Source organism: Poecile atricapillus, chromosome 2 (assembly GCF_030490865.1).
Source record: "Poecile atricapillus isolate bPoeAtr1 chromosome 2, bPoeAtr1.hap1, whole genome shotgun sequence".
Classification (NCBI taxonomy): Eukaryota; Metazoa; Chordata; class Aves; order Passeriformes; family Paridae; genus Poecile; species Poecile atricapillus.
Window position 1 is genome coordinate 19,676,114 of NC_081250.1, and position 14,777 is coordinate 19,690,890.

Sequence of the window (14,777 nt, forward strand, 5' to 3'; positions counted from 1 at the left end):
GACAACTTTTCTCCTCTGACACTTTGACAAATACTTGCTAAGGTCAGAAGCATTCTGTTCACAGTGTCACAGTGTTTACAAGATCCGTTCCACAAAGTGGGAATTATGGAATCAACCTTCAAAATGTGAAGATCTGTGCGTGAAGAATTAAAGAATTATCACTGTAGCTGCCTTGTAAAATAAAAGCACCAAGGCAAACCCAATTCAGCTGAACAAAGCATCTTGAATCTTCCAGAGATTTTGTTCGTTTCAGTCAACATTTCAATTTGGTAATTCACCTCTAATAACATTTTGATTCTGTGTACAATACTGAGTGGAAGAAATAAGAAAATATATCTTTACAGGAATTCTGGTGAGAGAAAAATAAAAGTAGATAAAAAAAAAAGAAAGTACATATATCTGATGTAAACAAAACATATTTAGGAAAATTAAGGAAAGCACAATATAATTAAAAGATTAGAAATAATTACTAAGACTGACAATAGTAATTTTTAATTCTTGTATATGGTCATTAAAACTTTGAAGGTTTTAATAAATATTTAATCTTCCATTTCTTCAAAGTGACAAATCTGCAGGACAAGGATTGACATGAATGTTCCCTATTAATCATCAAAGTGCATCATATGCTTTTTCAGATGTATGAGAGAATGAATAATGTCAGTCAGGTGTCATTCCTACTTTGATGCAGTGGGATGTTCTCTGGGATATAACTGTATTTCTTTGTGACATCTACTATCCAGCCTATTTGTATTCTATTCGAATATTCTTTTCAATTCTATTGTAGCTTTGGGCTTGTAGAAGTATGGAACAGATCCTTTGGGATATTAGATGAACTGGACAGCCTCAGGGGACTCAAAACACTGAGGCTGAAAAAATGTTAAGTTCTTTATATAGTCAAAGCTCAATTAAATATTTTAAGCTTCACTGAATAGATCCTGGACAAATGAGACATCTTTAAGAAAAACATTTAAGTCCTGTCTCTGTAACACCTAATGGATACAACTATTTATTTCTTAGAGAAAACCAAGGAAGCAGGTATTTGATTTAATTTTTTAATCTGCATTTACGAAATATATTCTCTACAAATTAAGGGCTCTTATACCTGACAGATAATTCTGTAATAAAACACTACTCCATGCAATGGCCACCACCTAGTATGTTGAAGGACAAATGTAGTTATAAATATGTAAATAAACATAGCGCGGTAGGGATGTACAAGACAAAAATTTGTGGACAGATTCACGAGATCTCGGTGTTTGCATTTCCAGCATAGATACTAAAAACTTCCAGAAGTACATGACAACATTTACTGAAATATTCCAAATTCACATATTCACGCAGGGACATTCCTGAGGGTACCCAATACTGCTTACTCAAAGGTAGTATGTGTAGGTACAAGATTACAAGAAGCTGTGGGGAAGGTAACAGCCACCTTTCCTTTAGTAGATGCTTGACAATGAGACAAATCATATGTAAAATACCCTTTGACATGGGGATTAAAAACCCACCATAGACAAAGAGAGGCTAAAGTGACTGCAGCAGTGGCTGCTCTGGGGGCATCTGTGACTTTAAGTAACAGGAATCCCACTCAGACTGGGACAAATTGCATTTTAACAGCAAGTCCTGTGACCTTTACATATTTCTTAGGAAGAGGATCTCCCTGCAGGAGAAAGTACAGAGATCTCTTTCTAAGATGCCTTCTTTGCTAAGAAGCCTTTCCTGTGGTAACAGACATAATTTTCCAGAGAAAGGCAGAATGGCTGATTTAAAAACAAACATATCAGCCACACCTCAACATTTATAAGAGAATTTGTAATACCTTTCAGCCAGTTAAATAAATGCAAATAAAACTAAGGTAGAACAGGAAATTCAGTGGCTCTTTTTTCTCTTCCATTATTTTTTTCTGTTTTCAATTAAAATCTCTCAGAGGTCCTTCCATTTTCTTTTCCCAGTGCAGCAACTATTACATTACCAGCTTTTCTGGTTTATAGTTTCAGTAGCTGCAATAACCTCAGTTCTGATTCCACTTCTTCACTTTTTCTTTAGATCTTGCAGACAGTGCAGAAGTTTAGTCTGCGTTTTCTAAACAGATTTATTCTCTGCAGCAAATAAGCACAGAGCTAATTATCAGAAGAGTATCAACCTTTAAGTGTGAACTGAGGAAATATTGCAACATTAAAGAAGGCAAATCAAAGAGCAATATAGCCACTAAGTGACAAAACAACCAAAAATAAGAAACCTCCAAGGGATTTGTGGAAGAAAGTACCTTCCTTACCACTTCTACAGTAGAAATTCAATCTCATCACATCAGCTTGGAAAGGGATATTTCAAGATGATGTTTAAGAAGTTTCTATAGCAATGGCATTCTCTGCATAAAATCTTAAGCAGTTAGATTGCCATACTCAGAAAATTAAATGGCATGCTTTAGGGTATTTTATTATCATTTACCATGGTGTTCCTACTTTGGTCCTGTTCCATGGTCATCTCTACCTTTCTTTCCCATATGACCACATCTTCTGTGGATATTATTTATAAAACCATTCAGGTTTTCAACTACATACAGTGAAAATTCTCTTGTCCAACTCTTTAACATTCCTCTTTTCTAGACTGGTGGTCTCTTTAAAAGAATCTTACTGCACTATTATTGCTGAAAGATCTCAGAGCTAACCTGAATAAACTTCATTTCTCTGTGCAACAAATGTTGGTACAGCTTGGAGGGAGGGGACTGCAATTCTTATAGAGATTAAATTCCAGAGATGTTGACTTTAACAGACTATATTCTTAAGTAAGAAAAAGTCTAAGATTAATTAATGTGCAGCTAGTGATTATGGGGAAGATTTTCATTAGTTCGTAATGCCTTCCAAGCCCATACACTTTTAAAAAAGCTAGAGTGGGAAAAGAAAAAAAGCAGAACTCTCATTCTTTTAGTAACTCTTGAAGATTAGAGCTGGTGTATAAAGTGTTAAAGAGATAGAAATCAATTTAAATAATTTTTCATTGCTAATAAACTTTTTGATAACATACTCCTTCTGAACTCCCATTGAACACAATTCTGAACTGAATCATGCTGTCAAAATGCTCAGAATAATGTTGTGCACTGCAGAATCCTTCACATCTAATGATATCTCCATGTCATAAATAACGAGAGTCTTCTGGTGTTCGCTGATCAATGAAATTAATGAGATACCTCATGTATCAAAATTTAAATAGTAGCTCTGATGGATCACATTGGAAATCCTTATTTAAAGAAGTTTTTCTTCCATGCAGATCAAACTAAATTAAACTGGAAAACAATAATATACTAGAGCTGTGCTATTCAGTGGAAAGCGTAGAAGGCAGCACTGAGGTGCTGAGGGGAAGACCAAGTGACATCTAAATATAGGCTGAAGATTTTAATGGCATGAATGGCAGAATAGCTTTATCATTCTGTCACTTAAAAGAAGAAGCACTTTCTTCAGATGCCTAAATGAGATGGTATAAATGTACAGAAAACAAGTTCAAGCAAATTATTTAAAAGCTGAAAGGTGCTTTACATTTGTGCCTTGATTTATTGATTCAGCCAAATATAGATTGAGTGCCTGGTTCACTGTAATTTCAAACAACAAAACACAGTTTTCAATAAACTGAGAAGTTAAGTACATAAAAGTTATAAAATTACATTAGCCTATTTTTTTGCTAATGTTTCATATGACCTTTCCACAACCTCTGTCTCTTCTCACATTTCAGTGAAAGAGAAATTGACATCCATAAAATTGGATGCAAAATAATAATTTAAATTATTAATAATAAAATGGTACCTGTGGTATAAAACCTTATCCTATCATTATAATAAGAAAGGTGTGGGGACATCTAATGGTTTAGAGAAAAGAGATGATTTTGAAAGGGAATAAAAATAAGTTTACTGTCACTTTTCTGTTCACCAGAGATTTAATTGTTTTCCTTTTCTAAGTGTTAGAATTAAAGCAAGTTTAAAATATATCACTATATTTTTATTCAGATACTGCTATCCAGAAAACAAGAATGTTTTCCATTCTAAGAATATTTTTTCTCTTGTTTGTATTTGAAATTAAGCAAAATTTGGGCTCGTAGCTTTCATTTAGTATGAAAATCTGAAAAACATCCACATCTTGTTTTGATAGATACAGTCTCAAAGGTTTAGGGGTTTTGTTTGTTTGGTAGCTTGTGGGGTTTTGTGGTATGCTCACTCTCTTTAGAAAACAAAACCCCAATTCTACTAAGAAAATTCTCATATTTCAATACACACAGTTACTCCTGGTTCACATTTCAGCCCAGCATTACAGCTAAATGTTAGACAATTCTCCTTACTTTTTAATTCCATAAGAATTTAATTCCATACTTATAATAAAGATTTATTTATTTATTAAAACACGAACAAACAAACACACAAACTTTTCATATCATCTAAACAACTGGAGCTAAAGAAAAATTCAGATCACAGATTGATTAAGGCCCTCTACTAATCTGCTATAAGGGAGCTAAGAAAGGCAATTTTTAGTGTTCATCTTCTTCTTTTAGTGTTCCTGCTGAAGGCAAAATCAAATATACCCTGCAGACAACACAGTTACACCCACATATTCCAGACTTAATGCAAATGGTCTGTAATTCCTCATTTTAGTAGTTATTACTGTGTCATCTCTTATGACTTCATTTATTTAAACAGAAAATCATGTTAACATGGTTTCTTCAGTTTTGAAAGTAGTTTAAAATTCCTTATTTGAGGTCCCTGGTATTTTTAAATTTTGCAGATATAGCCTGGCAAACCTTGCAGAAACAAGTTACAAAAGAATGAGGAGCACTGGAAGTGCTGAGGGAAGCTGGAAACCTGAGGTGTTTGACTGAAAGGAAAGACCTGTTGGAAGAATTTGAGTCTACAAAGATGAGAAACTGCTATGAATGCACTATGGGGTTTTCACAAGTGGGCAGGGAATTAATCTCTGAGCTGCAATGACCCTTCCATGAGCAAGCACCATGAAGTTACTGAGTTATGGAAGGTTTTGTTTGCAAAGTAAGAAGGTGGTAGAGTGGTCATAGTAAGAAGAAACTGGTGTTTCTCAAAGCTCCCATCGTGTTGGAACTATTATTCTCTGCTGCAAATAATGTCTGCTCTCCACAATGCTCTTGGATGTTAGTGCATGCAATGATGAGACAATTCTGCCTAATGCTATGGGGTCAGCCTACAAACAAATACCCTTAGAGATTATTACAGTCATAAATATGTGTACTAAAAAATTCCTACTCTGGCTCTTGCAGGAAATTACCAGAATCAGATCCTCCCATCTTCATGAAATAAATCATGGCAAATACAGAGAAACAGCTGTTTTGGGGTGGTTTTGAGAGTTTTTTGTTTGGTTGGGGTTTTTTGTTTGTTTTTGGTTTTGTTTCGGTTTTGGTTTGTTTTTTTGTTTCAGGTTTGGGTTTTAGTTTTGGGGTTTAGTTTTTTTGGTTTGGTTTGGTTTTTCTTCCCGTAGCTAATGAGGATTCAAAGCTGAAGGTCAGAAGCTAAAAAAAAAGTCTGTAAGGAGAAAAAGTAGACTCTTATGTTAAGAACCCTTATTGATTAATCAAAGTAATTTTAAGCACAGTACAACTTGACACTGCAAGCCTGCCAAAGATCAAGGACTATCTTGGTCTTCACGACACTAAAACTGATCTGTGAATTAAAAATAAAAGTTGCATTAAAGGAATACAAAATCTGTAGCAGGTAAATGTTCTGCACCATGAGTGCTAGTGCTACATCTGATCTTGATGAAGTTTCACAGCAAAACATCTGCTGAGTTCAATATTTATTTGAAACAAAAGAAGAACACTTTTCTCAGTGGAAGACCAAGGGGCTTGCAGGTGTAAAAAGGGAGAAGAAAGAAAAAAGGGAAAAAGAAAGATCTTCCACTTTTTCTGAGGTCAAATGTAACTCTTAGAAATGTTTGGGTTTTTTCCTTGGAACATTTCTTAGAAATTTGGGGAGTTTTATCCAAGTGGAGTTGTTGATTAGGAAAATTAGATACTGTCTTGGGATTTTAGATCTGATCAATGCATTATACTTTGTAGAAGGTATCAGCAAGGACAAGGTTACATCTTGCATTATTTATTAACTCAAAAAAAGGTTAATTGAATTTCTGAATTCTTTAGAAGAAGAGGTGTGGAAAGTGCTCAAAGCCCAAGGCTATACCTCAGAGGCTATTGTTCAGCAAAGTCCTATGCCTGTTTCACAGTTATTATAAAAAGTTCTGATTTTGATCTGTCATTCTGTTGCTGCAGTAAAACTCATGAAACAGCAGCTCTATGATCCTTCAAAGAACTCAGCTCTGAGACCCATTTAAATCACAACTTTCACTGTTGAATGTTCCCTGAAAAGTGTTAGAAAAGAGCAGAATATGTCTGACCAGCAAAGATCCCAGAGTCACTTCAAAGTCTCATATGCTAAAAAGCAGCAATGTGAGAGCACTCTATGGGATTTTAAGATGACAAATCAATAAAGCAAATCACTCCCAGAGATCTCTGACTTGAGGAATGGGTTCGGTGAAGCTACACTAGGGAGCAGTGCAGTCTGGAGGAGACAAAAGTACATTTGTTATCTATGCCACATTATGCTGTTTGGTGCCAGGCTGGGGTAGAAACAAGGAGTGGTTGTAGTTGAGACACACAGCCTGTGACTCCAGGTGGAATGGTGCAGGATATCGCTGAGTTGCCTCAATGACTCTGTGAGCATCACTCTGTCTAAATCTGTCAGACTGCCCAGTTGTAAAACCATGCACTGCATGACAGAGACATGCCTTAGTCACACTGATCCTGTACCCTTCATCACCCTCACCTCCTAAGTGAGGAAAAAGTCAAGTTCTCAAAGAATTAAAAAAAGAAACCATAATAATTCACATATGAACAACTTCACTTACTTGAGTTTCTAGAAAAACAATGATTGTAGGTTACAAATCCTCTGATAAACCTCTGGTCTTTACAAGAAAGATGCCAAAAAACATGAGTGATTCTTTAACTCTTTTTTAAAATAAATTTTTCCTTCAAAGGATGTTCAAATATATTATTCTTTCTCACCAATTCTTTTGAATGAATGCTGACATCTGGTCACAGTATAGGAATACAATGAATTATATTCTTCCAGTAACTGACTATAAGAAGATTGAAATAACTTCTTAATGTACTCACCTGGGAAAATAAAACACACTGAATGGTATCTGCATTTACCTACAGTTGTGCATATTTTCTTGTACCTTCTATGTAAACTCTTTTTGAAAAATTATGCTTTCAATGAAAATGGAATAATTTCTATTTAATCAGTCCCTCATTCTCAATTTGTCTGGAAATATGCTTATGTCATTGTGTCAAAATCAGGCCTAAAACAGCACTGTTTGAAACAATATCTAAAAAGATGAAAAGTTCTGTTTGAGATTCAGGAAATAAAAATAAAAAATTTTCCTGTCCTGGGAAATGAAGATGCCATAAAAGTTACTCTTGACAAGTAATGCTGTATTTCACAGTATCTCCACTGATTTCCTTCAGAACTCTTGGGACTAATAGTCTCTAACTCATTAGTCAGATGACATTTCATGACTCAAATATAAGTTTTAATACAGTTCACAGGTCAGTAATGGGAGTAAATTGTTTAAAATTGTGCCCTTCTGAGAGTTGTAGATACTCATTAAATAAAGGCCATTACCACCATGCTGCTATGTGGAACTAAATACTAGAAAAATTTACTCTTTGCTATTAGTTTTAAAGAATTTTGCTAATAACTTGATTTTATCTACAAAATAAACCTTATGTCCATGTTTATTAAATCTACAGATAGTCTACACTTTTTTGGAGCATGATTTGAAGTTCAGCACTCTTAAGTAAAGCATTCAAGCAAATCTTTGAAAGCTTGATTTTTTTCCTCTAGTTTCATGGAGGTCAAATAACCCACTTTGAGGCTACCTGAACCCAATACAACCTCTAACTTCTACATTAATGTGAGGGGTCGATTACTTTTCATGCAGTCAGTGAGAAGAATCAATGCAGAAATATACTTTCTATTTTATGCTGTGAGGTAGAATAAGCAGTTTCCTTAAGCCTTATTCTTGAGTGACTTCCCCTAGAAGTGGGGTCAATTACATTGATTTGTGAAAACATCACTTTAAGCTAGTTGATCCTATAAACACAAATGTCCAGAATATACCAGCTGGCATCCGCAGAATGTCTGCTGCATATTTTCATGTCCACAGCCCAGGATGGTAAAGTTTAGCTCCATTAAAAGTAACCAGGGAATTAGTAAATCCACTGTGAGTCATCTGCACCTGCTAAGCCGTACATTTCTACATGACCAGCCCTCTCCTCTCCACATGAGGCTGGTTAAAAAGCAGTAACAATACCAAGAGAACAACTGTGGTAGCTTCCAGCTTTTGCTGAGAAGCAGCAGTCAGGTAAAGGGTCTGTGCTGCAGCAGCCCTGAGCAGCTGGAGGAGGCTGGATTCTGGCTCCAGCTGCCTGCTGCCCTGGCCAGGTTAGGCTGCTGCTGCCGCAGTGTAAATGGGGCTCTGCTTCGTTTGCCATGCGCTGGTCAGGACTCCTTGTTTGCCTGAATATCCTTATGTCTTTGCCCATTTGTAACTGGATGGAATTAATTAAATGCCTGGGTAAGGTCCACTGGAACTTCCTAATGAGATCCTGTGTGTATTGGCCTTGTCACAGTTAGCAGAGGGAGTTTCTAATGACAAGTTTCACCTTCCTTATTCATCTGCATATTGGTTTTTAGAGGCTGGTTTCAAATCTTTGAAAGAATATTCCCCTAACTGTACTACACCCTAAATTATCTTTTTAAAGTGTCTATATGCAAAAGCAATTAACATTGATACCTGTCCTGGGGTGACTTTATGATACTGGTATCCCCAATCGTCTGGTTTATGTTGTATATTAAGTTCTGTACCTTTAAGACTGGCTCTGAGAGCAAAAGAGGGGGAAAAAGAAGCTGCAGTTTGTGTTAAAGAAAATATAACTCCCACACATCTCGCTCCTGGACTGTGTTGTCTGCAGCACAGACAGACAGGGGGACAGAGCTTCTCCCTGGCTTTTAGTTAGTTTTAGCTAGCTGAGGCAGAGGAATTCCCCGGACCTTTGGTTTTTTTTCCTTTTTCTTGGATCTGTGCAAGCCTGCTCTGGACTGAACACCCAGCCAAACCCCGGGAGCTCACGCCTGTGGCCCACCAGGGCCTGGGCCTCGGCACTTTTCCAGCGCTGGAGGAACTGATAAGAAACTGAGCAAGCCGAGCTACACACCACATGAAAAAGACTTTTCTTCCTAGATTTGCCATCCCATCGAACAGCAAGAAGTTTTATTATTTAATATTATTCAATTTTCTGTTAAATAAACAACTTTTTCCACTTCTCTCCAAAGAAATTTTTTCCCTTTCCCGGACCGGTTGGTGGGGAGGAGCATTTCCCTGGGGAAATCCCCATCCAGAGTTTTCCTCCCTAATTTGCCCTAAACTAAGACAATACCACAAAAATTATTTTCAACAAATGTCCTTTATACTTGGTTGCTGATTTCCTTCTGTGATACGTAGGACTTGCTTCCTTTTTTTAATGGCAGAGAAAACTAAAGTGGCAGTAGAAAGCTTTTTTTTTAGATCAGCAGAATAATAAAATGTATTATCCCTTTCACCTAATAATTCTTGCTTGCCTCCCTACAAGCATGTTTAAAAATACACAGTTTCTTCTGACTCATAAAATAAACTGAATGCTGATGAGGTGCCCCACCATCAACACTAAAACAGGCATAGCGAACATGCTCCACTTGATCCTTGAAATATCTCCTACAATGGATGATATTCCCTTACAACTGCCACAGTCAAGACTAGAATGTCTCAAAATCTCATTGGAAAAAAGTTTTGATTAGTTATATCCAGATCTCTTTGGAGAATGTTCTGTTTACTTTTGCACTGCTATCAAAAATTTAGTAATTTGAATTTAGATGGGTGGTGAGTTGGATATTTCAGTCTTCGTAAATAGCTGTACTGTCAATACATTTTGTTTGCATAAATGTTGAGGGGGTCAATTTGAAGAACACTTTGTGTCTGCAGCTAGTTCAACAGCCCATTACTTTGACTGGATTATTATTATTTCATATAGAGATGGTTTTCTTCAAAGAATATGTAGTAAAATTCAAGAGAAAAAAAGTCAAACCACAGTAACTTAAGAGAAATTCCATTAAGAAATTGTGTTGATTTTTTTGCTGCTGCAAACTTTAACACAAGTTCATGCTTGGCTGTAGTACCATTTTGTGATTTTTTAGTTTTATTTCTAGTTGTTGTTTATCTCATAATCTTTGATACCACTTTAGTAGTATGATAGATAATATTCCTAGACTTCCCGAAAGTTGACAAACAATGTTTATATTAAGAAAAGACACTGACGTGTAAAATGAGCTATGATTTTTCTAAAAATGGCTTTTTAGTTTTGATGACCATTTTTGTTCCACTCTGACAGTTCTGGAAGAAGAGAAACTTTTTCCTCATTCTGGCTCCAGGAAATATTTCCTCATCTTATTGTTCCTTGCTGTTCCATTATATACACAGTCTTTACTCTCAGTAAAACTTTCAGTGGATGGAATGATTTCAGCCAGAGACAGTTTGCTCGGTTTTTAAACTTCAGATTGCAATTACCTTCCCAGATCATCTCCTTATCCTTTATTTTGAGCTGCCTAGAGATTGGTTCACTGGCATTAACTTTACTTTAAATCAAGGGATACTCAGTCTGGATGGGAATATCTAGGTACTGCAGTTTGAGCCAGCAGGAGAAGCTTCAGTATGACTTCCCATTGCTATGTGTTGTTTAATTAGATTTTATTCTTACAGACACTGCTAAACAGAAACCCCAATTAAAATATGGACTTATGGGTCCTTATAAGCAGCATAATAGGTGAAGCTGATGTGCAAAAAATCACAGGTACAATGATAAGAATATTTTTTTCTATCTGCAGGTAGAATTCTTGCATTCATTAGAAGAAAAAAAAATAAATAAGTCATGACTCAAATGTCTTCTATTCACACTGCCTTTAAAAATGTCTAAACTCCCTGGAGACAGGGATTTAAAGTAACTTAAAAATAATGTCTTGAAAGATTATTAGGATAATAAAATAAAGTGAAAATAAGAAGAGAACAATATCTCAGGGGATTATGAATAAAACAAAGAGAAAACATAAAGAATATTCCCAAAACCTAGAAAAAAATTTATTGATTGTCATATAGAAAATTCCATGAAAGTCATATATTTGAATCTTAGTGCAGTAGAAAATAATCTCTACAGGCTATTATGATAGGGATAACTATCTAGTAAACCTCTGCTCATGTTAATATAGAAAAAAAATTTAAAATACTTTGTCTATTCTGAAAAAAAGAATTACTGGACACAATAAACAATGACACAAACACTACATGCAAACCACTTACACATGTCTGATGCTGCTAGTAGTTATTTTCCACCAAAGTTAGTTTAAAAGTTATGTTGTAACTAAAATTAAGCAATCCTAAAATGCTTATATTACAATATTTGGTTACTACAAGTTACAAAGTGCAGTAATGAAATGAGAACATAATCTGACCTTTCAATTAATATAAATATTTATTTTTGCATTCATTTTATGCAATGGAATCTGTTTTATGCAACAGGATCTATTTTTGTTTTCATTTTTTAATACATTAACAACTGAAAGTTATTTTCAAACAACAGTTAGTATTTTTCTTTAATCTACTTGCCTCCTTTTCAAACTTGAGCCTTTCTGGGAAAAAGAACTGTATAAAAACATCTCAATAACTATACAATTTCTTGGTGAATGGTCTGTTGTTATTTGTAGGTGTTTGGACTAATTAATAACAAATCTCGTGTTGCCTGTCAAAGTATTCATTTTTTTTATATTTCAGGTAGATATAGCCTATATTTTATCTCTAGATACTAAAGTCTACTGAATTCTTTAATCTCTTAGGGTTTTAAATTATTTTTATATTATCCAGAATATTGGAGAAATATTTTTAGTAATTTATTTTCAAGGAAAAAAATATAATTTGTCACTTAAGTCAGCCAACATATGAATTGGAAATAAAACACAAACTTTAATTCAGTTCACCAAGACATTATTAGAGATATCGTGGGAAGTTAACAGACATATGGCAAATTAATTGCACCATAATTTATACTTGAATAACCAGAAGAGATGCACAGATACAAGTGAGCACAAACACACACACTTTCTTTTGCAAAGGTTTATAGTATGTCTAGAAGTGATATATTTGGTCACTGTGTCTGAACATCATTGAATATTAATACCTATATAAGAACCATATTCTAGTCTGAACCACACTATGATTTTAAAAATGTTTTTACAAGCAGTTAATCATTTCTAATGAACAGCAAAGGAACACAAATATTTTTAAAAAAAAGTCTCAGTTTTCACTTGCAAATTTATAACTAGATAGTATTTTTAAGTAATTTTTGGTCATCTCACATTTAGTGAAGAAAAAATATTTCTAAATAAAATTTATTGTGCACTCTGTATCCTTTTATATAAAAATAGAAATTATTTAATACAGTCATATTTTTGCATTTTATTCTCACTCTGTACATGTTGGTAATTCTTTATTTTGTGTGTGTCATCTCATCAGAACAATAGTACTGAATACTGATAAATACCAATAGGGATGTCGGAAAAATATGAAAATAACCTCACATGGAGAAAATCAAAGAGAAAGGTACTATATGTGAAGAGAGGAAAGGTACTATATGTGAAGAGGGGAAAATAAAAAGAGAATTTTAAAACATTTTCTTTGGCTTTTCAGGGAAGCTTCTCTTGGAAGAGAAATGCTAAAAGCATTTTTAAGAGGCTGGAGTAATAAAAACCAGCACGGAACCAGGAGGTACATGGGAGCTCCTCCAGTCTGTCAGCTGAACAACAGAATGTCAGAGTGCTGCAGCACCCTGGGGAGCACATACACCCTTACAGGTATATTCAAAAGAAAAAGGGGTTTTTATTACCTTAATCAGAACCTGAATATGTCCCATGGCTTTTGATGACTTGAAGTACCAGAAGCTCATCACGCAAGTCCCACTTGATTCTTTCCATATGGAGCTCTTCACATGGGCTTTTTCATTTATTAGGCCTATTGCAGTGGCCTCAAGATACAGGAAATGTCCTGAAATTAAATGATGTATTAGTGAAAAAATGTTTTACATTTTCAAATTAGATTCCAAAATTCAGCAAAGTAAATGCAGAGACATATGAAGAACACTTCCCTCATAGGTCTCATACTCAGCTCAGAAGAAAAAATGACCATTCCTTGTGCACTTCTTACATCAGGAATAAACTGGTGGAAGCAGCTTAAAATTTGGATTGACTTGTGTAGAAGACTGGGAACTCTTCCATGTTTTCCAGCTACTTTGATTACATGTCCCTGCCGAACTGCAGTACTTGCAGTTCTGACAATACATCACACAATCGCCACATCATGGTAAATTTCAGGATAAAGTCTCCTGAAAGGTAATCTTCAAAACAGCAAGTCACACTGTATAAAAAACTTGTGAAACAGGAGAAAAACTTTTAGGCATTTATAAATCACTAGGTATCCCTAATGGTTCATATAACCTTTGGTCATTTTTACTCTGTATGAATATTAATGAACATATAAATTATTTACTTGGAGAAAATTGCAAAATTAGATGCCTAGAGTTAATATTTTTCAACACTGAAATGATCCTTGAGAGTTCCATCTTTATTTTTAATCGGAAGCATAAAAAATTTCTCCCAAGTATTCAAAACCATGTTTTTCCTTTGTACAAATAAGAAATGTGTATTTCACATAAACATAATTGTGTTAAAAATAACACAAAATTTTTAACTGCGCATGTACTAATATTTGTATATGAATTAGGGAAAAAAATTTTACTTCACTAGATAATGCATAAACAAATGGGCTCATTCTAACTTTGACTCTTCATTGGCTTAGGTATGACCATAGATGTTTGTCATGGTATTATGGGATAAGAAATTTACATTTTCCCTACGGTCAAGCATATATTTAACAAGTGTACTGGTGTATTTGTGATAATACTTTAAATATGTATATTTTTCTAGACAATGCAAACGATTTTTTTTCTACATATTTTGGAGTTTATTGGGTTTTGTCCTTCAGCAGTTTGTGTAAATATTCAACAACTGCTATCACACCTTTGTGCAACTCTGCGGTAAATATTTCAGTTTAAGGTCAGTCCTGAGCTCAGCTTTGGTAACATCTTTGTCTAAGCTACAGGACCTTCAAAAGCAAAATATGAAGGCACAGAGCTTGCAGCAAGAGCAAGAGCAGATGACTGAGTGCTTTGGCCAAAACAAACCAGAGATGCACTAACAAAGGAGCTTTGTTTGTTTAGGGAGATTTATTTACTTATGTAACATTGTCTAAAATTAAAGTATGAATAGTCACTATGGGAAACTGTAAGCTTCCTGGAAATGACTTCAAGCTCTGGAGGAGTGGGACCCCGTGGATCTCAGAGCTGAGCTAACTCACCCTTGCAAATTGCAGCCAGACCAAATGCCTCTCTCCAGACAAGTATCAAATTATCTTGCCTGATTCATATGAGTAACAACTAAGATTCAATTTTCCTAAATTAAAGTTATTGTACAAGGGTAATTAATATTTTTAGATTGTAACACATCTAATTCATTAAAAATGACACTCTGATTAGAGATTTTAGAACTCCCCTGCTGCCCGTGAAAGTACGAG

General features: G+C 34.9%; 1 protein-coding gene across 1 annotated transcript in view; it reads right to left on the reverse strand.

Moving 5' to 3' along the window:
- MALRD1 (MAM and LDL receptor class A domain containing 1) overlaps positions 1–14,777 on the reverse strand; it is a 239,243-nt gene that overhangs the window by 105,280 nt on the left and 119,186 nt on the right. Inside the window, exon 28 of the mRNA XM_058831049.1 lies at positions 13,036–13,193. Coding sequence (XP_058687032.1) covers positions 13,036–13,193 — 158 coding nt within the window. The remainder of the gene's footprint in view (positions 1–13,035; positions 13,194–14,777) is intronic.